The sequence below is a fragment of the Cloeon dipterum genome, chromosome 2, assembly GCF_949628265.1.
Source record: "Cloeon dipterum chromosome 2, ieCloDipt1.1, whole genome shotgun sequence".
Lineage (NCBI taxonomy): Eukaryota > Metazoa > Arthropoda > Insecta > Ephemeroptera > Baetidae > Cloeon > Cloeon dipterum.
Window position 1 is genome coordinate 27,970,325 of NC_088787.1, and position 23,020 is coordinate 27,993,344.

The following is a 23,020-nucleotide window of genomic DNA, read 5'->3' on the forward strand; positions in this document are numbered from 1 at the left end:
CACAGAAAAGATCAAACAAATTTTGAAAGTCTTTCGGATGATGAATGAGATTCTCCTTCCTCCTTAAGTCGTTATAAATTGATAATTTTGTGATTTCTACTAGAGGCAAATTATGAAGATAGTCAGATTATTATGAAAGCAAAAATTAAAGTTTTAAAAATTTATTTAATTGCAATGAGGATTGCATGCAGTCATTAGACGCGAGGAATTTTAGTGGAGAACTTTTTACAGCTGCAAAAAGCATTCTCACAACTCTAAATTGCTATGATCACTTTGCCAGAGAAATAACAGAAAAATTTGATTTACTTCTACACACTACTTATCAAACTATCACGGAAAGAAATCATTGTCATTATTCAATTTTTGTCTTTTTTCATTTTTAAACAAATGAAAGGGAAAATTTATATTAAAAAAATGAAAATAGTCTTATCACAAACCGCAAATTAAAATCAGTCAAAATCAAAGAAAACCTAATCAAAGCATAAACTTCAAGAAATGCAAGTGATCACTCAAAATCAAACAGGACGCATTACAAAATTTCTGGTTTTGGCACAAAAGTGGTAGTAGAGGAGCAGTTCAACTGCCCGGTAAGTCTTGTCCAAGCGCGACCACCTTTGCGGCTCGAAATACAACTGCTGCAGGTCGACGCAGCACCTGAAAGTGTCATCTTTCCTGAGCAACTCGTAATTGACACCGACACCGTTTGCCGAACGGCTTTTGCTCAGAACCCCCTGGAATTTGTCCAAAAGCGGACGCGTTTTTTCGGCTAGCAGGAATTTGGGCTCGTCTGGCAGCATCTTGGCGGGTGGCCAATCCTTTGTGCACGCCTCGCACGCGCATTTGAAGCTGTACATCCCGAGTCGATTCTGGCGCACATCTTTCGGCATGTTGTAGAACGAGTTGCAGTACCTGCCAGATTTAAATCGTTTTAGAGTGAAACGAATGTGCGTGATAGGAGAGGAGTCAGCTTGGCGCGACATTTCCCGATTGGGCTCTATATTTCGAGTTGTTTATTAGAGGTTGATTTAATGTTATATAGAAAATTCTTTTTCTAAAAACAATTTTTTGGCATTTTTTGGTTGCTTTTGATTTAATTTAGATAGGATTATAAATCGAATCACTTGAAAGCTTTTTGTGTTTTTAACAAAGTTGAGCCAATGCCCCTGATGACTTTGATATAGAATAATTTTGAAATTCTCTAAAGATATATTATGCCATATATTGATTTACCGAAAATAGGAGTCGTAAAGTGCACATTTACCTGTTGAACACTTGTTCGCCCTTGGCTATTGGTCTGACTGCCCTGATCACCATGGTCTTGCGGTGGAAGGATGAAACCACATTTGGGTCGCACGAGTGGTTCATCAGGGAAGCGGACGGGTACGTGCCGTACGCAATGATTTTGATCTCAAACTCGGCGCTCCTGCTGTCGAAAATCGGCTCCTCGATGCTGTAGCTGTTGGCCTTGTCGATCAAGATGACCCTGTAACTGAGGTCAGCCAATTTTTGGATGACCTGCTCGTCATCCAACTGGTAGCAGTGACGGATGACAAAGGCGCATGCCCTCTTCAGCTGCTCCTCCTGCTCCACCCTGTGGAAGCACAGATCAAGGAGGCGTCCCAGGAGACTTTTGCTGTCTTTTTCAGGGTCAAACGCGATCAGCGTGTCGATGCCAAATGACGAAATGAGGTCGATGATTCTGGAGAACGTGGAGAATATGGTTTCGGACAGGTTCATGACCGTTTGGAGATCAGAGTTAAAGCGGCTCATAGCGGTGCAGTTAGCCATGCTATGGACGCCTGCGGTGGAGGCTGACTTGCATTCATCGCTGCAGAATGAAATCTAAAAACAAAAATAATATGAGGAGTAAAATAGTTTTCTCACTCCCACATAGTAATTATTGAGGTCATTTATTAATCGAAATTAGACTACTCACACTTGAGCACAATTTTATTTTCGAGTTCCTAATACTTCAGGGAAAATAGAGTACATTTTATTGGATAAAAAGCCCTACCATGAAAAGTATGATGAATAATAATTTTACTAACTACTTGCGTAATTCTTGTCTCGTCATGTTTTTTTTATAACGACTGTTAATTTTCTATTTTACAATAACAACAAATTAACCAACAGACTATTGAAGGTTTTTATCAATAGAATCATAAAATTAATCTTTGCATCAGAGTAAAGTTTTGATTATAAGAGTGATTTTTATTAATTTATTTTTGCAAAAGTTAAATTGAAATCAAATTAGCTATAAATTTCGAGGGGGAATCAAAACAATACAACATGCTTCGTTTAGAAGGATATAAGACTTTTGGCACTTGCATCAGCGGTGCGAGTCCTTCTCTTGGGCTCAAAATAACAACAAATCACTGAACGCATGCCACCCATAACTAATGATTTTCAACGCACAGCTAATTCCTCTCGGCAATGACCAAAATATCGTGCGGCGTTGGTAAAATTAGCTTCTCGAACGGACTGATTCCCCAATTAAACTGGCTGTGATTTACCTTTCGACAAGTTTCACACGGCATGAGAGAGAGGCAGAATTTGTAGCATTGCGCGCAGTGGGTCCACTCTGAGTCATTTTTCAAGCTGCTGACGACCGGCTCCTCGACTAAAATTACTTCACCTAACAAGGGTTTTCAGCCTTGAAAAAAATAGCTTGAATAAAAATAAACACTTCCACACTTAAACACTGAAAAATTTCAACACTGTTCTTTTAGCAAATTATTCACACTTTTACCATAGTTTTGGTTATGAATCTTTTTTTGCAGCAGATATGTGTTTCCTTTTTTTAATTCCCATGGATGCTGGCCTCAGTAACAATTCCATCAAATATTATTCATATAAAACACTTCAAACTACTGTGAGTTAGAGCAGCGTTTAATTGGTAAAAGGTATACTTCTACGTGTTTTCTACCTGGACTGATGTCTTGAGCGGCCACAACCTTCCTCCCGTAAAAACCATCAGTTTCAACTCGAACTAGCGCTGAAAAGCCAGGACAGTCTATGTTTCCACCCTTCGCTAGTTGAGGTGACGGGCAATACTCTACTTCAAAAGGAAAACTTTTGATATCAACAGGGCCCACGTACGATTTTTCCAAGAGCTCAGTTATGTTTCCTATTTTTTCTTCAGGGATGTGGCTGTTGATAAAAATATGAAAGTTATGTAGAAAATATTATTTACTGGCATACTTTCAAACACACGTGCATTAAAATTCCTTTAATATTTCAGAGGTAAACGAAAAATTGGTTAAAAAAATACATACGTACTGTCATTAAAAGTGCAAAAATTTAGTTATCAGCATGTTTTATAAAGATATGCTTGCTAGGGAATTTCACTCTCTTCATAAAATGTACTGAATGAAGATTCCTCTATGAAGGTTAGTTAGTGGTTATTTGGGTGAAATATGTATATAGCATATTAGGTCGTCATCAGCCTACACACGGGAAGCAGCTATATATTATATGTATCATGTCAACAGATTTTTTGTTCCGCCATCAAGACATGGATGATTGCCATCAAAATTAAATTTAAGGCTATGTTCAATAATGCTTCTAATTGATAGTTAAATGCGCCATTTTGTATTCACTGTGGCTAATTAATTATCAATTCTCAACTAGGCTGGGCTGGATGGATAGCACAAAAAAAAACAGAAATTATTATTGAACCTGTTGACCATGTCCTTCGCTCTGCGCAGCTCGTCCTCAGCCCGAGACATTTGGGCCATCTCCCTGAAGCAAAGGGCCCTCTTTAGGTGCAACCTGAACCTGAGAACGTCCGGATAGTCCGCTTGCAAGGCCCTTTCGGCGTCCGACGCACTTTCCTCGTAGCGGCCCATGACCACGAGGACGGCGCTGCGATTGGCCAGGGCAAGTGCCCTTTCGCGGTTGCCGGGGCTGCTCAGGGCGATGCACCTGGCGTAAGCGGCCGCTGCCTCCACCAACTCCCCTTTGGAGTAGAAGCTGCTTCCCTGACGCTTCCAGTGCTCCATTCGGTCCATTTTTCCGTGCGGGAACGAAAGTCCAGGACGCGTTGGGGGCTCGTCGTCGGGCAGCAGCAGAGCCCGAAACAGAACGACTGACTAACTAAGGTTGAGTGACACTTTGTTGTACGTGACGACCGAGAGGAGCGGTTCTATTTTTCACTTACCAAGCCCCGCTGCGTTTAATCCCTTAGCTCCTTTGTTGCGGCCATTGAGGCGCCGCGCTGACCGCTAATTACAACTGCAACAGCATTATACTTCGCGCCGTTTGATGCGCAATTAATAGGACAAATTTGCGACCGAATAAAGCAGCAACAAAGTGAGACGGTCGGCAGGCAGACTGCCAGGGGATCTGTTTTTCTAAGGCCTAAACGTTTAGTAAATTGGTGTTGATTTACGCGATGAGAACAGAGCGTTGGAAGCATCATCCGTGGGCATTAAATAAAATACATGTTGCGAGGGAAGTTCTTGTTTTTGGCTGCTTTTCTCGTTGTTCAGGACGTGCCGCCGACTCGCGAAGATCACATGATCAAAACAGTGTGAATCACAGCAACACAAGTGAAACCACAGAGTTTCTAGTGTTTGTGTACGTGAAAATTGGATGTTTATTTTTGAATTGCGCTGATTTTACAACATATTCTTGGATCGAGAAAATCCAGACTTTTCTAGCTGCACACATAAAGAAAGAAAGAAAGTTATTACTTCATTAAAAAGAGATTTACTGGAAAAATGTTTGTTTCATTGTTATTCATAGCTAGTATAATAATTGTAACGTGTTGTTTCCGAGCTAAACAATGTTTTTTAATTAAAAATAGATTTGGTAGGGAGAGAGTAAAAAAATGGAATGTTTGCATTCGCATAGTTACTCAATGAGCGGTCAGCTGCTGCTTCTCTCCTCTTCCAACGGCGCCCCGAGCTAACTTGTTCTCGTTTCCTCGTGTTATATTGGATTTCCGTGTTTCAGTCTAATGACTTTTTGACATTTTTGATACTATCTAATCAGGAGACAACTATAAAAATTTAAAGTCCATTTCAAAACACTAACAACTGAATTCCAATGACGTACAAGAAAATAAAACGAAAACAACTCTAGGTGGCGGCTTTGACGACTGTGTAGAGTCATATAGGTGGTAAAAGCTGTACTGACAGGCGGTGCAGCAGCATTAAAGGTAAGGACACGTTAAGAGTGGCAACTGGAAAGTGTGGTGTGTTTGTATATCTCGCAGTACTGGCGCTCGCTCGCCGTTGCAAACCGATAAGCAGAAAATGTGCGCTGCGCTATGCGTGTATTTTGCCTTGATAAGTCACGAGCGGCGCGGATAAATTTTCCTACCCGTAATTGGCACATCCATAAGTCAGTTGATCGAGGAGCACGGCTGCTTTTCCTCTTGGCCAGTGGCCCCGCGCGCGGCATAATAGCATTACGCGCCTCGTATTGTCCAATAATTTGCCCAACCGACCGTTGGGCCGCTGATCACAGCTATCGCGTTGATTAGTGAATAGTGCCGACCTCGTACTTCAATACCCGACTAGCGCATCGCCACTGCTGACTTGGAGAGCGACGGATTCCAAACGCCGCTATCTCGTATTTTCTTGGTGAGAATATTTTGATAATCTAATAACCCTAATGAATTTTCAATAACACCTAATGATTGTTTTTAAACAGATTTCGAATTGCTTGCAAACATGACGTCGGAATTTTGTTGAATATATTTTAATTATCAAAATATTCCCCCATTTCAAAGTAGTTTTTCAATTGGAAACCGAATATCAAGTTTAAAGAAAACTCAATCGAAGCTAACTATGAGTTGGCCGCGTCTGTCTGTTCTGCGAGTGACGCGTTTTAACAAACCAATTTCGCGTGATGTTGTGAACGTGTCGCACTTGCCGATTGAACGACTATCAATTGCCTTGCGAAAGTATGCAACCGGCGCGACTTTACTGCTGCGCCGGCTGTATTACTTTGTTAGCAGGAGACTGTTAATTACAAATTCCCCGTAGACTTTCAGATTAAGATGGTAAACGGATGCCGGCTGAACAACGCAACAACGTCTTCTTCAAACAATGGAAAATCCACAGGCAAGTATTCCGTTCGTTAGCCTCCTTAATAGTCTAACTAGAAACAAATCTTTAAATAGATGACACTCAGAAATGCCCTAAACATGAAATTGAAGTGGAAGTTCTGGGTAAGCCGTTTTGAAATGAAAAATTGCAACTATTTTTGTTATTCTAATCGAGTTTTAGGAAAGGATTTCAACAATCAAAACCAGGATGTGGATTTTGAGACAGCCATCGAGATGACAGGTACGTGTGGTAGCATTCTTTCAATCGAGACTTATGTTTAACAAACTTGCTTCAAAAAGGATACGGCAGATTCCACTACTTCCTTTTGGTCGTGTGTGGTTTCGTGAGCACAAGCGAAGAAATGGACGTGGTGTCCATGTCGTTCATCCTGCCGTCGGCGCAGTGCGATTTAAAACTCAATACGTATACGAAAGGCTGGCTAAACAGCATCATCTTCATCGGTATCAAATATTATAACCTCTCCTCCCTCTTGGAATCAATTATGCTTTAATCAAAAAAGGAATGATGTCCGGCGCATACATCTGGGGTTCGGTGGCCGACTCGTTGGGGCGGAAAAAGGTGTTGATACTCATTTCGGTCATGACGGGCATATGCATCTTGGCCTCCGGCTTCAGCCAGAGCTACTCGCTCTTTATGTTTTTCCGCTTTCTCAACGGAGCAGCGTTAGTTGCGCTTTCTTTTACGACGACCCTGTCAGTTAATGCTCTCTTTTAGTTTAGGCGGCAGCGGCCCCGTTATTTGGTCCTACTTCGCCGAATTTCAGCCGAAGAAGAAACGCGGCTCAATGCTTAGTTTCATGGCTGCCTTTTGGACTCTGGGTAACCTTTTCGTGGCAGGTGTGTTTCTCAAACTTTTCTTAATATAAAATATTTAGACTAATGAGTAAATGAACTAATAATTAAAAGTCTAAGGGGAATTGTGTATTACCCACGTTAAGCAGGTAAAATTTAATAAGAACATCATTGCAGTTGTTGGTAAATAAATTTTCTTGAAAATCATGCAGCGTACAGCACGCTTATTGTTAGTCATCATCAGTTATTACGCGGCAAGCTTAAAATACAAAATACTATTTCATAAACGTGCCTTTTTATCAATGTTTCTCTCTGTTCATAATGCATTGTTTTTTTTTCTTTTGATTCAGGTTTGGCGTGGATAGTGATACCCAGCGGGATAGGTTACGAGTCCCCTGACTTCAAGCTCAACTCGTGGCGAATCTATCTACTGATTTGCTCGCTGCCCAGTTTCTTGGTTGCAATGCTACTCTGCTTCCTACCAGAGAGCCCGAAGTTTCTTCTGAGCAGGGGCGAGCATGACAAGGCGATTGAGGTTTTCAGACACATTTACGTGATGAACACGGGAAGCGACGCTTCCTCTTATCCGGTAATGCATTTTCTTCACTAACAATTATTTTTTTAACGGTTTAATCAATGAATTGCAGGTGAGAACTTTGGAGGTAGCAAAAAAAGCAATCGAGCTCAAGTTCAATGAAGAATACGCGAGCAAAAACTCTTGCAGCGGCATGTTGGGCGACGTCATGAGAAACGGCAAACAGCTTTTTACGTCACCTATTCTCAAGTTTACGGTTATTTCTATTGTGATCAACTTTTCCTTTCATATTGGGTGAGCTAATCTAAAAAAAAAAAAAAAATAGCAATAATTCATAGCCTTAGATTTTTTGGTTTTACTCTTTTGGCAATATTTCTAAATGGAGAATTGGTTTCAGTTACTACGGACTGATGATGTGGTTCCCCGAGCTATTCAACCGCTTCAATGAATACAGTCAGGCGCACCCTGGCCAGCCGGCCACAATATGCGGCGTCACGGAATATGTGGTCAATTCGGGAGTCAACTCGGAAAACTCTGCAACCTGCTCGGAGAAGATCGCGGGCTCAGTATTCCTCGAATCACTCATCACGGTTGCGGCCGCTATTCCAAGCAACATTTTCGCGGTTCTGGGCATCGACAGATTAGGCAGAAAATTCTTCCTTGGTACGTGGAGCATGCTTGTAGTTTTAGAAGCGCAAAATAAAAAAGTATCACTGATAACCTCATTATTTCATACCTCTGAGATGATAAAGCGGTCCAACCCTGCATATTGATTCTATAAAATGATGTGTACTAGTTTATGGATGTGGCACTAAATTTTAACTGTCTACCACAGAAGAAATGAAGTCCAAAAATAAGAAATTGCGCTGACTTTTTTTACTTTTCAGTTTTCAGTACTTTTACTTCGGGAATGTGCGCCATCGGGCTCTACTTTGTGCACAGTTCAACTACTAACCTAGTTGTCTCCGCTGTCTTTAGTAGCGCCATCAGCTGCGGAAATGCAGCCCTTGACTGTCTCATTACTGAGGTCTTTCCAACAAATTTGAGGTTTGCTATTTTTAAAAATTATTTGAAACGTGAAACCCAGGGTTTGCCAATTTTTCAGTGCTAAAATTGCACCGCTGTTTTTTTAACGCCAAACACCAGCCAGAAAAAAACACAAATTTTGGTTTTGCGCGCATTTCTCCGAATTTGACCGTCAGAAAGGTCATTTTGCACAATTTAAGACTAGTAAAGAAATATTCCATAAAATTTCAATACTTCTAGTTTCCTAAAAGCAATGGCATTGAATTTTTTTAAATCATACTTTGCTCATTCAACCCACGTCATGGAAGTGTACTGTATCGCATAATTTAGTGTGCGAGTACGCGAGTAGGTGGCTGTAGTTAATATTCAATAACCTTAATATACTTAAAACGTGCGTCAATAACTTTTAAAATTATGCGTTTGAAATGTAATAAAACATTATTTTCAGAGCGACCGGAGTGGCAGTTTCAATGATAGCAGCGAGATTGGGAGGAATCATAGGAAATATTGTGATAGCCACGTTGCTTGACTTGTACTGTCCCGCTCCAACATTCATAATAGCATTCCTGCTCATAGGTACTTACAAAATAAATATACAAAAAAGAACAGTTTTGAAATAAAATATCGATTTCAGGTGGTGGATTGTTGTGCCTCTTCCTGCCAAACACGACCAGGGCGCCACTAGCCTGATTTCGCCACTAACGTACCATTGTGATACTTGACTTTGCTTTTGATGAGTAAAGCGATGCCAATTAAAGCTTTGATAATTAATAAATAAAGAATGAAACTTAATGAAAGATTTCCAGTATTTAAACAAGCTGTTCCGCTTAATTTATTAGAAGATGTTGTTGAATGAGACTTACAAGGTGTAAGGGGAATCATGTTTATTCGCGCATCATCTTTTCCTTTTGGCGGGCCAGCTTCTTCTTGGAAACCTTCTTCTTGGTTGGTTCCTCCTCGGACGCCTTGGCGACAGCCTCCTCAGCTTCAGTCAGAATCACCTCAATGTGGCATGGGCTGCTCATGTAAGCTGAAAAGAGTAAAGAATTCCTACTTAATACTCAGAAAGATGAGAGCATTTGATTTTATTTTAAAGAAAATAAATCAACATTTATTTATTGAGAGGCAAACGAATAATAAGATTTAATCCGCATTGATTTCAGCCCGTTGAGCAATTTGAGCATTTCGAAGATTAAATTAATTAAATAAATGAAGTTAATTAAATTAAATAACTCTGAAATCAACGAGGATGAAGTCTTGATATTCATTACCTCTCAAGATTAAGTATTTTTGAAGGGGTGGGAAACCATTGTTGCATTTCCACACAAGTGTACAAATTCATCTTTAATCTTAAATAACAATAAATAAATTGAACTAATTATCAGTAAGACTTAATTATTAGCCGACTTAAAATGGACAAGATATTAATTTTTCACGCCTGGTTGGCAAAATGGATAAATTAAATTAATGCCAGTTAAGCTAATAGTCACATCTGGTATAATTAGCAACTGAACAAAATATCCACGAACTAACACGGGCAAAATAATGTTTTCCATTTTGGCAGTATTCCGAAAAAAGCTGGCTTTTTAGAAACATCAGCCAAGCCGGATTTAACCGGCTAATTTGGTTGGAATTAGGTTCCTTCAACTAAATTATTATGTAAAGCAAGCATAAAATGGTTTCACCTAAAATATCATGATTTAAAGTCATGTTAAATATTTTCAACGCACTTATTAGTAAATTATTAACCAGGTTAATTAGAGCTCCTTTAAAGCCTTAAAATTTAACTAATTTGAAAAATGCCAATTTAAGCCCGGCAAATATTGCTTGGAATCATCTGGTTTTGATCGCCCTGGCTTAAACTGGCTGGTCAAAATTGGAAACAATGCAGTGTTGCCTACTAATAAATTCAAACTTTTTAATGAATACTGTCGGTGACACAAACCAAGTGGATAGATTTGTACCTTGTATACCTATTTGTAACTTCTCGCTCACTAACACTACTCATTTATTTCAAATAACATTGTTCCAAGAAGTGCAAGTAGTGGTCAGTGGAGGTCGAAGATTGTACATTATTATGTAGTGTGTATTGAAACTTACGGTTGATTCTGCCGTGAGCTCTGTAAGTTCTCCTTCGCAGGCAGGGCGCCCTGTTGACCTGGATGTGTTCAATAACTAGCCTATCAACATCAAGACCCTTGTAGTCAGCGTTGGACTCGGCATTCTTCAGCATCTGCAGAAGGAACTCAGCAGACTTCTTTGGCCACCGGCCCTGAGTGGTGCCCCACTGCTTGGCTTGCGCACAGCGACCAACGCCGCCGTTAAACCTGCGGAAGGGCACGCACTCCTTCTTGCCAACAACGTTCTTCAGGTATTTGAAGGCTCTCCTCAGGGGCATCTTCTTAATAGCCTGAGCCGTTTCCCTCGTGTTCTGCAATGCAAAACATGGTTGCTTTAAAAATGTTTGTTTACGTTATGAGCAGTTGAGTCCAATATTAAATAAAAACAAAAAACCATAGGGACAAAATGTGCATACTTATATACACCATTAATATTAAAATGTACGATATTTATGCTTGCAACTAATACAGAACAGTCGCTGTCTGTCATGCTTTGACGACACTGACTGTCCGACATTTTTCGTTCCATGCTTTCATTAAAGGTTAAAAATCATTAATATTGTGTTAAAATGAAGGGCTTGGCGGGCGACAGTCAAATAGATCATAATTTAATTGACCTTGCACCTAAAAATTTAAGTAAAACGAGCATACCTTAAAATGAACACGGAGATTTGAGCCTCGTGCTTTGCATGATTTGTTGGGGTTATCGGCTTCACGAGCGTATCGACCCATCTTGCCGGAATGCTGCGAAAAGTCCAATAAAACGCGTTAGAATAATTGTATTTTCTGATAGTTCCTCTTTTTTAGAATCGAAACTAGCGGCCTGTTGCGATTTCAGGCAGAATTTCAAGAGGATGAATGAAGATTAAAAATATTTTTCAGACACAACTCACCTCGACACGTTAGTATGCCGAATAAGAAATGTGGAGGGGGGAAGCGAGTCTTGCCTTGTTTACGATCGTCTGATTTTCCAGCGCGACAATTTTGAAGCTCCTTAAAGCGAACACGCCCCCACACAGCTGGTGCGAAAGCAGGTCCAGGTTCCCATGTCGTCTTTTTCGGCACTTTTCCGACGAGAAATGATGACCAATGTGGTTTTCCGTGCATGGCAGGTCAGTTCTGTGGTATTAATTAAATATTCTCGCCTCCAATTTTGTCCTATTTCAGGCGGTCAGGCCGCATGTTCCGCTCATCAAGTTCCGCAATGGCAGTGCTCCTGGTGAGGATTGTTATTATTTTCGTTTCTTAGTTTTTGCCAGTTTTAATAATTTTTTTCTGGGATCAAATTTAAGAATCATTTTGTGAAATAATTTACGTTTTGATAAGTGAACTTAATATTTCTCAGAAACATTGCTATTCAAAGTCTCTTATGTAGTATGCATGTAATAAATATTGTTTATTTATATTTTCAGTTGATAACGTGAGAGTGGTTGCAGCCGCTGCTGCTTCTGCACCGTCCTCTTCTGGAAAAGCTAGCTTCAAGCCTGTCCAGAAGGGTCCCATCATCGAAGACTGGCAGCTGCCCTACCGCTACAGAAGACAACAGCTGAGCCAGCAAGAAGTAGACTTCATTAATGTAAACTAAATTCATTCGTATAATTATTATTTTCACTGCATCGTACTACTTTAATTTTTCAGCGCGGTGGACCCGAATAACTGCGATGAATCTGAGAATAGAAGAACATTTTACCTAAGGAGAAAGCTGCTTGATCATCATCCTCCTTCCGGGTCATCATGTAGTCCTCTTCAGTACTAATGCAATAATTTAAGTATGTTTGCAATGTGTAAATAATAATCGGTATTTCAAACTATGGAAACTTTATTTATAATAATTGCTTTTAAATTCATAATTTTCCTGGATAATATTGCAAAGCATCAAAATAGTGATAGTATAATATTATGTCATTTATGCATCTTTTAACAAGCAATAATATCATAACAAAAGCTTTCACTCGATCATAATCCATACACACAATATAAGCCGATTTATTCCTTTTCCTCACTTCAAAGAGTCCAGCTTGTCTTGGATACTTTGCAAGCTTTGATGCAGGCTGAATAGTTGTTCATGGTTCATTTGAACTGTGATTGCTTCAGAATCCTTTTGATTTTTCATCGTGAACTGCAAAATTGCGTGAGGAGACTTTTGCTCCGCTTGGCTCTTGGAAGATATGCTTGCTCCAAGGGACCAGTGTATGTCGTCCAGCTGCTGGGGCTTGGACAGTCTCAGTTTTAAACTCTCAATGATCTGCTTTCCTGAATTTTGCCACACTTCAATGATGGCTGCTGACTTTTCATTTTCCACTCCAGCAGCTTCAAGCTGTTCCTTCAGAGACTCAGAATTTGAACCGGTCAAGGCAGCCTAAAAAATATTTAATCATAAGATATTATGCCTAAAAAATAACCATTTTTTAACCTGAGTTAGAATTAAATTTATGCTGTCCAGAAGAATTTTCAGATCTTTTTCCTCGAGTCCTAGCGATGACTCCAATTTAATTAGCTCATCTTGGGAGAACACTTCGGTTTTTTCTGAAACTTGCATCCCATGGGCTAGCCGAGTGACAAGCAGTGGAAATTTGCTGCTGTCTACCGAATTTATTATTCCAATCCTGTTATCTCTGAAACTGAGCAAAAAATTAATGATTGGGCTACATTATCAATTTGAAATCAAAACCTTTATTCGACTCACCTAGAACTCACTGAAAACATTTAAGCGCAAACAAGTTGACTTATATCTAAAAATAATCTGTCCTTTGTTTTACTGCGGAGAACAATTAGCAGTACGTGTTTAATTAGTTTTCGTTGCTTTAAGTGCCTAGCTTTGAAGTGAGTGTAACGTAGAGAAACCAAAATATTGAGCGAAGCCATCTATCGGTCAGGTTTGGAACTTGAACGCTGCATCAAGTATGATGGGCGCCAAAAATAATAAACTCGCGCTCCTCGCACTGGTTATATATATGCTTCCTTCGTCCTTTTTTTTAATTATTTATTTTAAAATAATGATTAATTTGTTCTGGAATTATATATTTATAAATCGGAGGACCTGAAAATTATATAGTTTAATTTTTCATGAACTACACTGTTATAAGGGCCTATATAATTTAAGAAAACTTCTAAAAATTCCAATTCATTGTTTTTTTTTATTGAATTTTTACGCGGACAATCAAACATTTATCACCGAGGAACCGTAGTAGTGCACGATTTAACGCCTAACTGCTATTCCGGTTACATTTGTGATCCAGCTCAAATAGCTCGAAACTCTGGTGAAGACATCAGGGTAGCCGTCCTCGCAACTCGCAGCAGCGCCGTAAGACACAATTCCGATCAGCGTGGGCAGTTTGTCCCGTTCTGTCAAGACTACAGGCCCGCCACTGTCACCCTGCAAATTAAACCAAATTTGTTTGATTGCTTCAATTATACAGACATTGGAATTAAATTATTATTTAAGATTACAAGCTATATTGAGGAATACCACAAATTCTCAACTTTCTATTTATTTCTAATAAATCCTCGTTTCAAATATATTTGTTCATTTTACGCATTATTAAAATAGACACTGCAGATATTTATAAACAATCTTCAAGATTTTTTACTTACGCTGCATGTTGACTGCTGATTTAAGCCTCTGCCGCACAAATTGGTTGATTTGAAACTCGCTGACCCGTACAATTTAGTGCACTCTGCGTTACTGATGAGTCTGGTTCTTGCGCAAGCTAAATTAGATGCTGGAGCTGCATCCTCTACGATTCAAACATTTTATTGAAATAAATGCATAAAGAAATATGGTCATTGCCGTCAGAGGTTTTGCCCCATCCGCAGACAGTGACGTTATTGTTGTCTAAACTTGCTGTTGCAGAAGACCGCTTTGGAAGTCTTATACTTTTAATGAAATCTGAAATTATATATGAAATATTTTATCATTTTCACTTCTAAAAAGCAGTGAATTTGACTTTCAATGTCCTATTTAGACTATTTTTCTGTTATAACGTGAGAAAACTTTACATGATGTCGCATTTAATTGTGTAGATTTTATTTTCATTCGTCTAACGGTGTAAATTTTCAAAAATAATATGTATCATCATTACTAGATTCCGGTATGGGATAAGGCAATGGCAGCAGGGCGAGGTCGTTGACGACCAGATCGCTGTTCCACTTGGGGTGCATAATAATCCTGCTCGTTTCAATAGTCATTCTGCCCGTCTCAAAGCCACTCCGATTTTGTGCTCCTAGTATTACTGTAAACGAGTTTCTGATTTTTCCAAATTTGTTGATCAGTTATTAAACTAATAAAAAGCAACTTTAAATCGTACCCCTCTAAACAGTGAGCGGCGGTGATGACAAAATTGCCAGAGATTAAAGCGCCGCCACAAAAACTGTCTTCGCCGATCAGAATTCCCACTTGGTAAGGATTTTGTCCACGGGAGCTGCTGCGCCCTTTGATTATCCGCATGCCCAGCTCTATATCTGAGTGAGCGAGAATTCAATGAGTGAAACACGCGTCGTATTAACTTATACAGTATTGGAGCTATCACCACAGCAGCAATAACACTCATTGTCAATGCAAACAACAAGGTGAAATTTAATTTATTTTATTGCCTCTTTTCTTTAAGATATGCGTAATAATCATGTAAATTAGAGAGCTTAAACCAATGTAAATTACTGATGAATTTTTACAAGACGAATCTATGGCCCAGAGCATCACTTTAAAATTGCAATTTGGACACTCTGCCTATATTTGCGGGCACTTTCCACCGAAACAAATTTTAATGAGGGGCTGCTTTGCAAAAATTTTAAAAAGTCATGACCAAACTATTCGAAATTAAAAGAATTTTCGAAAGAGTTTTGTCTGGTGTCACTCTCAAACATTTAAATATTTAAATAATATGCATCATTTAAATATTATACCGTCGGATTTTGTCGACATTGAGTCATTAATTATTTTGACAACAGGCCCGTCAAGTTTTGGCTGCAGGGACTTGAGCATGGCAGTCCACTCCTCTTTACTGTACAGATCCAACGTCTTGTTTTTCACCTTGACCGCCAGCCTTTTGGTCTTGTTGACACGCGCGAACTGGCTCTTCCATCCCTGTGCAATCTGATATTTTACACAAATTATGTTTTCCTGATAAGAAATGAATTATGTTTTCTGTACTTGAGCTGTTATAAGAAGTGCTATCAACAGTTGCATATCAGTTTCATTTTAGCACAGGCAGTGGAGAGGCACCTTGCTCCTTTTATGTTGATGAGATTTTGATTGTCACTCCGCAACGGGCTGCTGCTCGTCACTTCCGCAGATGCTGCTTGTGATTCTCGCGCACACTCACACACTCCATTGGAATGGGAACAAATGCTGATTTCATGCTGTATCACGCTCAAAAACAGACAAATCTGACTCGTCATTGTTTTTGGCCCTCTCAATTTTTTTATAGAAAAATTGCGTCTGCACAGTTTCAAAAAAAGTAGATGATCGAGAGTTTTTATTATACAAATTTGGCCTTTCTTATTTAAATAAAAAACTCTGTGTATATAAAAAAACCTTTTTATTGGGACGTAAAAAGTATACATTTATTTTAGTTTTAAATAAATAAATGGAGCAGGTATTTTAAATCAAGTTGGGCGTCTGTTGCTGCTGTTGTATAGGTTTCGAGTTGGCGAAGCTGAAGCTCTGGCCGATGGTGTTGCCAGGGTTTGTCAGCAGCCTGGACACGGCTTGCAGAGCCATTTGGGGGATCTGAAATTAGGCAGGAAAAGTTTAAACCTCGCATTCGGCTTTGAAAACAAAATCATAGTACATCTCATTAAACGGGACAAATAGAGGTTTTCTTACTTGCAAAATGTCATAAAGGAGCTGACTGAGGGGACTATTTTGATTTGAAAAATCAGTCTGTCTACTATTCCTGGCCAAAGCCTCGTTTTTGGTGGCAGGTTCCTACGCAATATCAAATGATAACTCAAATTAATTAGTGCCAATTGTGATAATTTCGAGTGAGAATCAATCTGAAAAAAAGGGTGCGTTGACCCAACCACTCACCAAAATAGCGTCTTGCAGGAGCTGCGAAAGCGGGCTGTCGGGCACCGCCGGCTGCTGAGGAGCGGGCGCCGCAGAAGCGACGGCCACCAGGAACACCAAAGCAAACGCGAACTTCATTTTCTAGGAAACACAATTTGAGCGTTATGTGTAAGGAGACGAAGAAGAAATCGGTCGAAATTCTTTTGCAAAAAGAGATTCGGTAAGAGACGCACCTGTCAGGCGAGTATTCGAGGAGTGTTGTACGAAGCCGCGGAGTGTGGACCGCTTCTTTTATAGTCTCGGCAGTCAAGGGCACCTTTATCCCCTGACTTGCTTATTCTCCGCATTCGCGAAGCATTTTTTTGCCGAAAATGAGTCAAAATCATTCACACACCGCCGTTGGTTTGTGCGTCAGCCAGAGCGCGCGCAGTGCAAAAAGTTAGAGACATATACAACATATTTACTTCTGCGGTTTGCGCACATGCAACTCTCTGGCAGTAGTATTCAAAGATTTTTTTGGGAACTGGCAGCCAAGCGTAAAATTTAGCGTTCTTCACATATTCTTGTGCAATTTAAATTAGGAAAATTCAGAAACACTCGCGCAAAAAACTTACCACGGTTTTTTAATAGATGCATAATTGTAAATAAATTACCAATTTGCAACAAAAATTGCAATTTCAAAATATTTATGTCGTTTTTATTGGTAAGAAGTGCATAATTGTGTGCTCACCTTGAAAACAACGTTAAACGCTGATTGGGTTTGAGCGAAACTGAAGCTAAAAAATTGCACGCTCTACATATATGACCTTCGGCGCGAGAAAATATTGTTTGCTTTTAGGAAGCTGTCAATATAATGATGCATTAGCGTTTACTCCTTCTCCATTAGGTCCCCATAGCGAAAATATTGATAAAGTGTGAAGATCACAGGTTTTTCGGATTAATATATTACACAATTTAATTGGATAACCGGTTTGGGCATATCCTGGTTCATGAACAAGCTGACCGACGCACGCATATTTTGTTAGAATTAAAGTGGCGCTGCCGGCTCTCTCGCTCTCTTCTCTCTTTCTTTCTTCCATCAGCAAGTAGCTGGGATTTCCCCTCGACAAGATTTACACAAAAAACGAATGTTTTTGTATCACGGAAGAGAATTCAACGAGACCAATTGGACCATTTTTAATCATTTTCTCCCGTCATGCGTAGCAGAAATATTTATTGTAGAATTTGCAAAGGCCGATAAAAGCACTGTTTTGTCTAAACAGCGAAGATAGGTAGATAAAGCAAATTTGATGATTTAGTGTGCGTGCACATTAAAAAAAAAATTTCTTGGTGTGTTACGTAAAATTTGGCGCGATGTTGGCATTGGCAAATGAATTAATCACTTTATAAAACTTCCTTTAAAATGGTTACAATTATGATAAAAATTACGAATTCGCAAAAAGCAGCAAAAAATTTAAATCAATTGATCTTAAGAAAAAAACTAGACATTTTTCAACTATAACATAACGGTGAAAAAGATTTTAAAATTAGAAAAATACTCAAGTTGGAAGTGGAAATTTTCTAATAGCTTTTACGGTTTGGCTGAGAAATTTTAAAATTGTGCAAGAACATTTTGATATAACTTTATAGTCTATAGTATTTCAATTAATATTTTCAAACTACTGTTTACGACTTCTTGATTGATAAAAGTTTTACACATAAAACAAAGCCATCACTTATTATAATAGGAATAAATCAATGATTTCATTGATTTCAATTATTTTGGTTATTTGGTAAAATTAATTACTCTCGTTCCACCAGCCACAAGCAATGGTTGTAGTTTTCATAACAACTATTTGCCAGTAATAATACTTTTTATTCTGACGATATAGCGTACAGGAAGAATAAACAGTTATTCCATATTATAACCCGTTTCATATAGCTGTGTTTTGCCTTTTACGAACGAGGACCCACCGTAAGACCTGAATGAAACCAAACTTAGTATGTGTGCTCATCTGGATATTTACTTCGCGAGCTATGCAACCAGTGCTACTTTGCTTTTCGTCGTGCTGCCTAACTACACTTACGCAGGCGCTATGGGATTAGGAAGATTCAAAAGATTTAACCGATTTAACATTATTCAGGATTTTTGCTCTACAGTATTTAACTGAAATGATTTGAGTTTTGGTTGGTTTCCTACCTCTGCTGCATATTATCCATTTTTCAAATTAGAAACACCCAAAGAAAAATAGAAAAAAATTACACTGCATGATATGGATAAAAATGCGAGAAAAGTATCTGATCAGCGCTATCTGGCGAACAACATGTTAAGCTGGTGTCGTTGCTCGTTGCTCGGCGACGACGGTACACGGCTTTCTGTTTTCATAAGGACCAGCTGTTGTTGACAGCCACTTGGATATCACAAAATTTTTGCGATAAGGGCCGTGGGAAGTGCGAGCCTGTGAATGATTCCATTGAGGAGGCACCGACATCGCAGGCTGCCGTAGTGACTCTTTGATGACCCGTTTTAGCCAGCGCTCTGACCTCGTTATCAGTGGTAGCGCACGTAGGATAGATAAAGGAGAATGTAACGCACGGGCTTTGGAATAACAACTTATTTTTGAACTAATGCTCATTTGAGAGATGGAGCAGCAAGAGGAAGGACCTCTTTTCTTGGGCCTCGACCTCAGCACTCAGCAGGTATAATTTTCATTTTTTATGAGGAGTTTTATCGCATGACCTGGACTCTCCCTAATTTGCAGCTGAAGGCGGTCATCATTGATGAGAACCTGCAAGTGGTCCACGAAGCTCATGTGCAATACGACAATGAGCTACCTGAATTCAGGTGTGGTACATAATCTCGATAATATTTCTCTTATGAAAATTGCGTTCAGAATTAACAATTTTTAAAAACCAGAGGAATTCAGTTTTTTTGTATATAAAATTCTCCATTATTGATTTTGCAGGACTCAGGGCGGCTTTAACACGAGCAAAGGAAAAGTGCCCGAAGTTACGGCCAATCCGGTTATGTGGCTGAAGGCGCTGGACATGCTGCTGGACCGTCTCAGGGTGAGCTGGGGTCAGGTCGAGCTTTTCGGCCGCATCAAGGGTATCTCAGGCGCCGCCCAGCAGCATGGCACCGTGTTCTGGCACAAGGGCGCCGAACGCACCCTCTCCACCCTCAGCCCGTCCATGTTCCTGCACGCACAGACGGCCTCCTGCTTCTCGCTACCCAACTCGCCAATCTGGAGGGATCACTCGACCACCAAGCAGTGCCAAAAGATGAGCACCTCCCTCGAGGTGGCAGGATCGGTGAGCTTTTTGTGAGGTCATAATATAAATCTAGTGATGGGTAAATACTATAACGTTCTCCAGGCAGGTAATTAAATATTAAAACTTTTTCAAAATAAAAACGAAAATTCATTGCTCTATTAATCATTCTTGATGTATATTCATAATATTCCAAAGATTAATAATAGGTTTTCTTTGGTGTTCATGAAAACAAGAACGCGCTTACTTGATAATGAACCAGTCAAAATATATTTGTTTGAAACTATCTAGTCACGGGAAAGTCACCCAATTAAAATCTAGTTGAGCATTGATATTTTATTTGTACTTATATTTTGTTTAAGATTTTTAATATGAAAATAAAAATCTCAAGAAGAAATGGGCACCTTCCGGGGGTTGGCCAAAATTGCAATACAAACCAGTACTGAATCAGTATTATTGGTCTCTCTCATTCTCCGTTAAAGATTTGAAATACATTGCAATAATTTCCCTTGTATATAAAATTGGAATTTAAATATTTTTTTTAAAATTGATTTTTTTCTGATTTTATGCTTTAGAGCCTGGCTGAGGTAACAGGTTCACCGGCGCATGAGCGCTTCGCTGGTCCGCAAATCTGCAAGGTTTTTGAAACCAAATCCTTCATTTACAACAACACAGAAGTAAGTGTGATCTTGTCGAATACTAACGGTTGTTACCAAAAATAATCGTTTTCCAGAGGATTTCACTGATCAGCAGCTTTCTTTGCTCAATTTTACTTGGTCGGTTTGCTCCCATTGATCTGTCAGATGGATCAGGAATGAATCTGTTAGACATTAAAACGCACCAATGGGACCCGAAATGTCTTGAGGTTTGTCGCAATATTTTAAATTAAAAACTGTTGTGCTTATCTTGAATGTTGGTTAGGCTTGCGCACCTGAACTCAAGTCAAAGTTGGGCGAGCCATGCAAATCTCAAACTGTGCTCGGGGACATTTCGCCTTATTTTGTTGAGCGCTTCTGCTTTCCTGCTGACTGCAAAGTGATTGCCTTCACTGGAGACAATCCTTCTTCTCTCGCAGGTGAGACAAGCTTTTATCATATTTGCTGTCAAATTTTATTCATCGTTCATTTTGAATAATTAGGGCTTGATTTTGTCGATGAAAATGACGATTTTAAATGTGATGATTGAATGGTTTTAATTTATATTCATTTTAAGAACTGGTTTCTCACTAAGTTAAATTTTGGAAGGTCCCATTTTTTAGTTTCTATAAAAAACGTATTAGCTTAAACTGGATAAAAAAGACCTGCTCAATCAACTAGCAGATCATGATTGAATATTTTTTGTGAATTTCACAATGTAAAATGGAGACGGCTACAATAATTTTTATTTCAATATCAAATCGATTTTTTCTTTTTAGAACCAGTAGAGTTTAAATACAATTTAAGTATCTAAAATATTTGGTAGAAAAATATTAATGCGCAGTTATACTAACTGTAATAGGAGGAAAGAGTAATTTTAATTGATTATCTTTGCTTCCATTTAAAATAAACATTATTTTCTCTTTGCTAGGTCTTTGTTTGGGACCTCATGAAATTGGTTTGAGTCTGGGCTCAAGCGACACTCTCTTTGCCTGGGTATCGGAGTATTGCAGCCTGCCTGGAGGGCTCGGCCACTTATTGTGCAATCCAGTTGATGCTGACCATTACATGGCTTTACTTTGGTACTAAAAGCTGCTCCTTTAAGCTTTCAATTGATTGATTGACAAGTACAAAACGTTTCGCACAGCTTCGCAAACGGCTCACTGACCAGGGAAAGAGTGCGAGACCTAGTTGCGAATAAGAGCTGGGGGGAGTTCAACTCCCTTTTGGACAGCACACCAAGAGGAAATTTTGGAAACTACGGCATCTTCATGGATGTGCCTGAGCCCCTGATGCCTGGCATCCAGCCAAGCGTCAAGAGGTTCAACGCGGCTGGGGTTGAAGTGGGACACTTCACCAGTATGGAAATCGAGATCAGGGCTCTCGTCGAGGGACAAGCTCTCTGCAGACGTGCGGCGTTGGAAACTCTACTGGGATCTGACTCAAGTAAGTAAACAGATAAATGAAACGTGTCTCCTGCTGATAAAAAAATACTTTTGTACACATTTTTAAGGCATGTTTCACAAGGAACACTCAACGTAAAACGCCATTATTTGCTGCATATATTTATTTTTTTATCTAATTTAAACACCTTACCTAATCTTAAAAGTTTTTTGGTTCCACGTTCTTTAAAATCGAGTTTTTAAAACTTGTTTTAAGTAAGTGATTTAAGTAAGTGATTTCTATCTAATTTTGGTGAAGTTTGGTAAACAGCTTGAAAATTTTGAAAATTTGAAACTCTTTTTTAATCTAATAACTAAGCTTTATTTGTGTATGCAAAGGTAAGAAAAATTAGAGCACTATAGAACTAAACAATAACATTATTGTCGCAAAAACCAATTGTTTCACAATTATGTTTCATTTCATTTAGTCCCCATTGTGTGTAATTAATCACGATTATTTTTCCATCAGGCAGCAATTTGAAAATTATTGCAACCGGCGGAGCATCGCGAAACAAATGCTTACTGCAAGTTTACGCCGACGTCTTTAATGCTCCAGTTTATATTCAAGTAACATAATATTGTCAAAATCCTGAGGCTGTTTTATTTTTGATTTTTTTCTTGCAGGATGGAACTAATTCTGCCGCTCTAGGTGGAGCATTCCGTGCCTTCCACATGGTCACAATGGCTGACAAGCCTTTTTCTGAAGTGGCTGCTAAGTTCCGAGGCGCAGAGGAGCCCTTTTGCACCCCCTATGCTGACGCACAAGAGGTAAAATGAACTCAATAAATCGTAACGACTGGTATTTAATTTCAAACCAAACAGATCTACAATCCTATGTTAGAAAAGTGGAATTCGACCATCAAAAGCCTGATGAGCAACGAGAAGTAGACAACTCGCTTGTGATAACCACAAAAAGAAACACATTCCAAAGTAACCTGCAAGTCGCACAAATAGAATTATTGCATTCCTATTAAAATGCATTTTTGTCAATGTACTCATTATTAAATTATTAGAAAATCGTTATTTGTTGATTAGTCCTAATGTTATTGATTTTATTTAAGATGCACAATCGAGCTTAATAAAGACGCTTTTAAACCATGACGACACAAAGTAATCTCTGCGTTTTTGTGGAAATGGA

At 39.2% G+C, this 23,020-nt stretch overlaps 8 protein-coding genes across 11 annotated transcripts; 3 read left to right on the top strand and 5 right to left on the bottom strand.

The window, feature by feature from the left end:
• Positions 1-381: 381 nt before the first annotated feature.
• On the bottom strand, positions 382-4,233 carry LOC135937650 (SET and MYND domain-containing protein 4-like). The gene is made up of 5 exons (XM_065480831.1): positions 3,679-4,233; positions 2,927-3,150; positions 2,514-2,635; positions 1,262-1,842; positions 382-909 (listed from the first exon to the last, which is right to left on the bottom strand). Exons 1-5 carry the CDS (start codon positions 4,008-4,010, stop codon positions 516-518), a joined length of 1,653 nt encoding a protein of 550 aa, XP_065336903.1. The 5' UTR covers positions 4,011-4,233; the 3' UTR covers positions 382-515.
• Positions 4,234-4,905: 672 nt separating this feature from the next.
• Positions 4,906-9,226, top strand: LOC135937649 (synaptic vesicle glycoprotein 2B). Of its 4 annotated transcripts, none has more exons than XM_065480828.1 (13): positions 4,906-5,161; positions 5,994-6,071; positions 6,131-6,178; positions 6,231-6,296; positions 6,356-6,517; positions 6,577-6,739; positions 6,792-6,913; positions 7,219-7,457; positions 7,516-7,697; positions 7,801-8,066; positions 8,291-8,450; positions 8,878-9,005; positions 9,064-9,226. In XM_065480828.1, the coding sequence occupies exons 2-13, from the start codon at positions 6,008-6,010 to the stop codon at positions 9,117-9,119; spliced, it is 1,656 nt and encodes a 551-aa protein (XP_065336900.1). In that variant the 5' UTR covers positions 4,906-5,161; positions 5,994-6,007; the 3' UTR covers positions 9,120-9,226. The 4 variants fall into 4 exon arrangements, with proteins under 4 accessions (XP_065336900.1, XP_065336901.1, XP_065336899.1 ...); XM_065480829.1 differs by lacking the exon at positions 4,906-5,161 and adding an exon at positions 5,179-5,197; XM_065480827.1 differs by lacking the exon at positions 4,906-5,161 and adding an exon at positions 5,230-5,588.
• A 9-nt stretch (positions 9,227-9,235) lies between these two features.
• On the bottom strand, positions 9,236-11,546 carry RpL17 (ribosomal protein L17). Its single transcript, XM_065480834.1, has 4 exons — positions 11,443-11,546; positions 11,201-11,293; positions 10,530-10,860; positions 9,236-9,459 (listed from the first exon to the last, which is right to left on the bottom strand). Exons 2-4 carry the CDS (start codon positions 11,279-11,281, stop codon positions 9,314-9,316), a joined length of 558 nt encoding a protein of 185 aa, XP_065336906.1. The 5' UTR covers positions 11,282-11,293; positions 11,443-11,546; the 3' UTR covers positions 9,236-9,313.
• On the top strand, positions 11,513-12,366 carry LOC135937655 (alpha-ketoglutarate dehydrogenase component 4). Its single transcript, XM_065480835.1, has 4 exons — positions 11,513-11,661; positions 11,717-11,768; positions 11,962-12,125; positions 12,188-12,366. The coding sequence occupies exons 1-4, from the start codon at positions 11,596-11,598 to the stop codon at positions 12,203-12,205; spliced, it is 300 nt and encodes a 99-aa protein (XP_065336907.1). The 5' UTR covers positions 11,513-11,595; the 3' UTR covers positions 12,206-12,366.
• A 176-nt stretch (positions 12,367-12,542) lies between these two features.
• Positions 12,543-13,392, bottom strand: Vlet (Valette). The gene is made up of 3 exons (XM_065480833.1): positions 13,236-13,392; positions 12,963-13,170; positions 12,543-12,908 (listed from the first exon to the last, which is right to left on the bottom strand). The coding sequence occupies exons 1-3, from the start codon at positions 13,253-13,255 to the stop codon at positions 12,549-12,551; spliced, it is 588 nt and encodes a 195-aa protein (XP_065336905.1). The 5' UTR covers positions 13,256-13,392; the 3' UTR covers positions 12,543-12,548.
• Positions 13,393-13,677: 285 nt separating this feature from the next.
• Positions 13,678-15,868, bottom strand: LOC135937651 (brachyurin-like). Its single transcript, XM_065480832.1, has 7 exons — positions 15,699-15,868; positions 15,452-15,641; positions 14,857-15,010; positions 14,632-14,795; positions 14,340-14,438; positions 14,144-14,286; positions 13,678-13,925 (listed from the first exon to the last, which is right to left on the bottom strand). The coding sequence occupies exons 1-7, from the start codon at positions 15,732-15,734 to the stop codon at positions 13,749-13,751; spliced, it is 963 nt and encodes a 320-aa protein (XP_065336904.1). The 5' UTR covers positions 15,735-15,868; the 3' UTR covers positions 13,678-13,748.
• A 201-nt stretch (positions 15,869-16,069) lies between these two features.
• LOC135935777 (uncharacterized) lies at positions 16,070-16,936 on the bottom strand. The gene is made up of 4 exons (XM_065478333.1): positions 16,790-16,936; positions 16,578-16,697; positions 16,374-16,475; positions 16,070-16,277 (listed from the first exon to the last, which is right to left on the bottom strand). Exons 2-4 carry the CDS (start codon positions 16,692-16,694, stop codon positions 16,149-16,151), a joined length of 348 nt encoding a protein of 115 aa, XP_065334405.1. The 5' UTR covers positions 16,695-16,697; positions 16,790-16,936; the 3' UTR covers positions 16,070-16,148.
• A 1,952-nt stretch (positions 16,937-18,888) lies between these two features.
• LOC135935061 (xylulose kinase) lies at positions 18,889-22,996 on the top strand. The gene is made up of 11 exons (XM_065477122.1): positions 18,889-19,235; positions 19,298-19,380; positions 19,502-19,847; positions 20,381-20,482; positions 20,539-20,670; positions 20,727-20,880; positions 21,372-21,522; positions 21,588-21,886; positions 22,352-22,449; positions 22,507-22,650; positions 22,705-22,996. Exons 1-11 carry the CDS (start codon positions 19,179-19,181, stop codon positions 22,768-22,770), a joined length of 1,632 nt encoding a protein of 543 aa, XP_065333194.1. The 5' UTR covers positions 18,889-19,178; the 3' UTR covers positions 22,771-22,996.
• The last annotated feature ends 24 nt before the right edge of the window (positions 22,997-23,020 follow it).

Coding starts and splice junctions, on each gene's coding strand:
- LOC135937650 (XM_065480831.1), bottom strand. CDS start 4,010: ATGGACCGAATGGAGCACTGGAAGCGTCAGGGAAGCAGCTTCTACTCC. Junction 2,636..2,926: donor CGCTCAAGACATCAGTCCAG/GTAGAAAACACG, acceptor AACCCTTGTTAG/GTGAAGTAATTTTAGTCGAG. Junction 1,843..2,513: donor CGTGTGAAACTTGTCGAAAG/GTAAATCACAGC, acceptor TTTTGTTTTTAG/ATTTCATTCTGCAGCGATGA.
- LOC135937649 (XM_065480828.1), top strand. CDS start 6,008: ATGGTAAACGGATGCCGGCTGAACAACGCAACAACGTCTTCTTCAAAC. Junction 6,072..6,130: donor AAACAATGGAAAATCCACAG/GCAAGTATTCCG, acceptor ATCTTTAAATAG/ATGACACTCAGAAATGCCCT. Junction 7,458..7,515: donor GCGACGCTTCCTCTTATCCG/GTAATGCATTTT, acceptor AATGAATTGCAG/GTGAGAACTTTGGAGGTAGC.
- RpL17 (XM_065480834.1), bottom strand. CDS start 11,281: ATGGGTCGATACGCTCGTGAAGCCGATAACCCCAACAAATCATGCAAA. Junction 10,861..11,200: donor ATCTCCGTGTTCATTTTAAG/GTATGCTCGTTT, acceptor TTTGCATTGCAG/AACACGAGGGAAACGGCTCA. Junction 9,460..10,529: donor AGCTCACGGCAGAATCAACC/GTAAGTTTCAAT, acceptor TACTCTTTTCAG/CTTACATGAGCAGCCCATGC.
- LOC135937655 (XM_065480835.1), top strand. CDS start 11,596: ATGTCGTCTTTTTCGGCACTTTTCCGACGAGAAATGATGACCAATGTG. Junction 11,662..11,716: donor TGGTTTTCCGTGCATGGCAG/GTCAGTTCTGTG, acceptor GTCCTATTTCAG/GCGGTCAGGCCGCATGTTCC. Junction 11,769..11,961: donor CCGCAATGGCAGTGCTCCTG/GTGAGGATTGTT, acceptor TTATATTTTCAG/TTGATAACGTGAGAGTGGTT.
- Vlet (XM_065480833.1), bottom strand. CDS start 13,255: ATGTTTTCAGTGAGTTCTAG. Junction 13,171..13,235: donor ATGTTTTCAGTGAGTTCTAG/GTGAGTCGAATA, acceptor TTTTTTGCTCAG/TTTCAGAGATAACAGGATTG. Junction 12,909..12,962: donor TAAATTTAATTCTAACTCAG/GTTAAAAAATGG, acceptor AATATTTTTTAG/GCTGCCTTGACCGGTTCAAA.
- LOC135937651 (XM_065480832.1), bottom strand. CDS start 15,734: ATGCAACTGTTGATAGCACTTCTTATAACAGCTCAA. Junction 15,011..15,451: donor AATGTCGACAAAATCCGACG/GTATAATATTTA, acceptor TCGCTCACTCAG/ATATAGAGCTGGGCATGCGG. Junction 14,796..14,856: donor GCCGCTCACTGTTTAGAGGG/GTACGATTTAAA, acceptor TGGAAAAATCAG/AAACTCGTTTACAGTAATAC.
- LOC135935777 (XM_065478333.1), bottom strand. CDS start 16,694: ATGAAGTTCGCGTTTGCTTTGGTGTTCCTGGTGGCCGTCGCTTCTGCG. Junction 16,476..16,577: donor TCCTGCAAGACGCTATTTTG/GTGAGTGGTTGG, acceptor GATATTGCGTAG/GAACCTGCCACCAAAAACGA. Junction 16,278..16,373: donor TCCTTTATGACATTTTGCAA/GTAAGAAAACCT, acceptor GCCTAATTTCAG/ATCCCCCAAATGGCTCTGCA.
- LOC135935061 (XM_065477122.1), top strand. CDS start 19,179: ATGGAGCAGCAAGAGGAAGGACCTCTTTTCTTGGGCCTCGACCTCAGC. Junction 19,381..19,501: donor AATGAGCTACCTGAATTCAG/GTGTGGTACATA, acceptor TTGATTTTGCAG/GACTCAGGGCGGCTTTAACA. Junction 20,483..20,538: donor TCATTTACAACAACACAGAA/GTAAGTGTGATC, acceptor ATCGTTTTCCAG/AGGATTTCACTGATCAGCAG.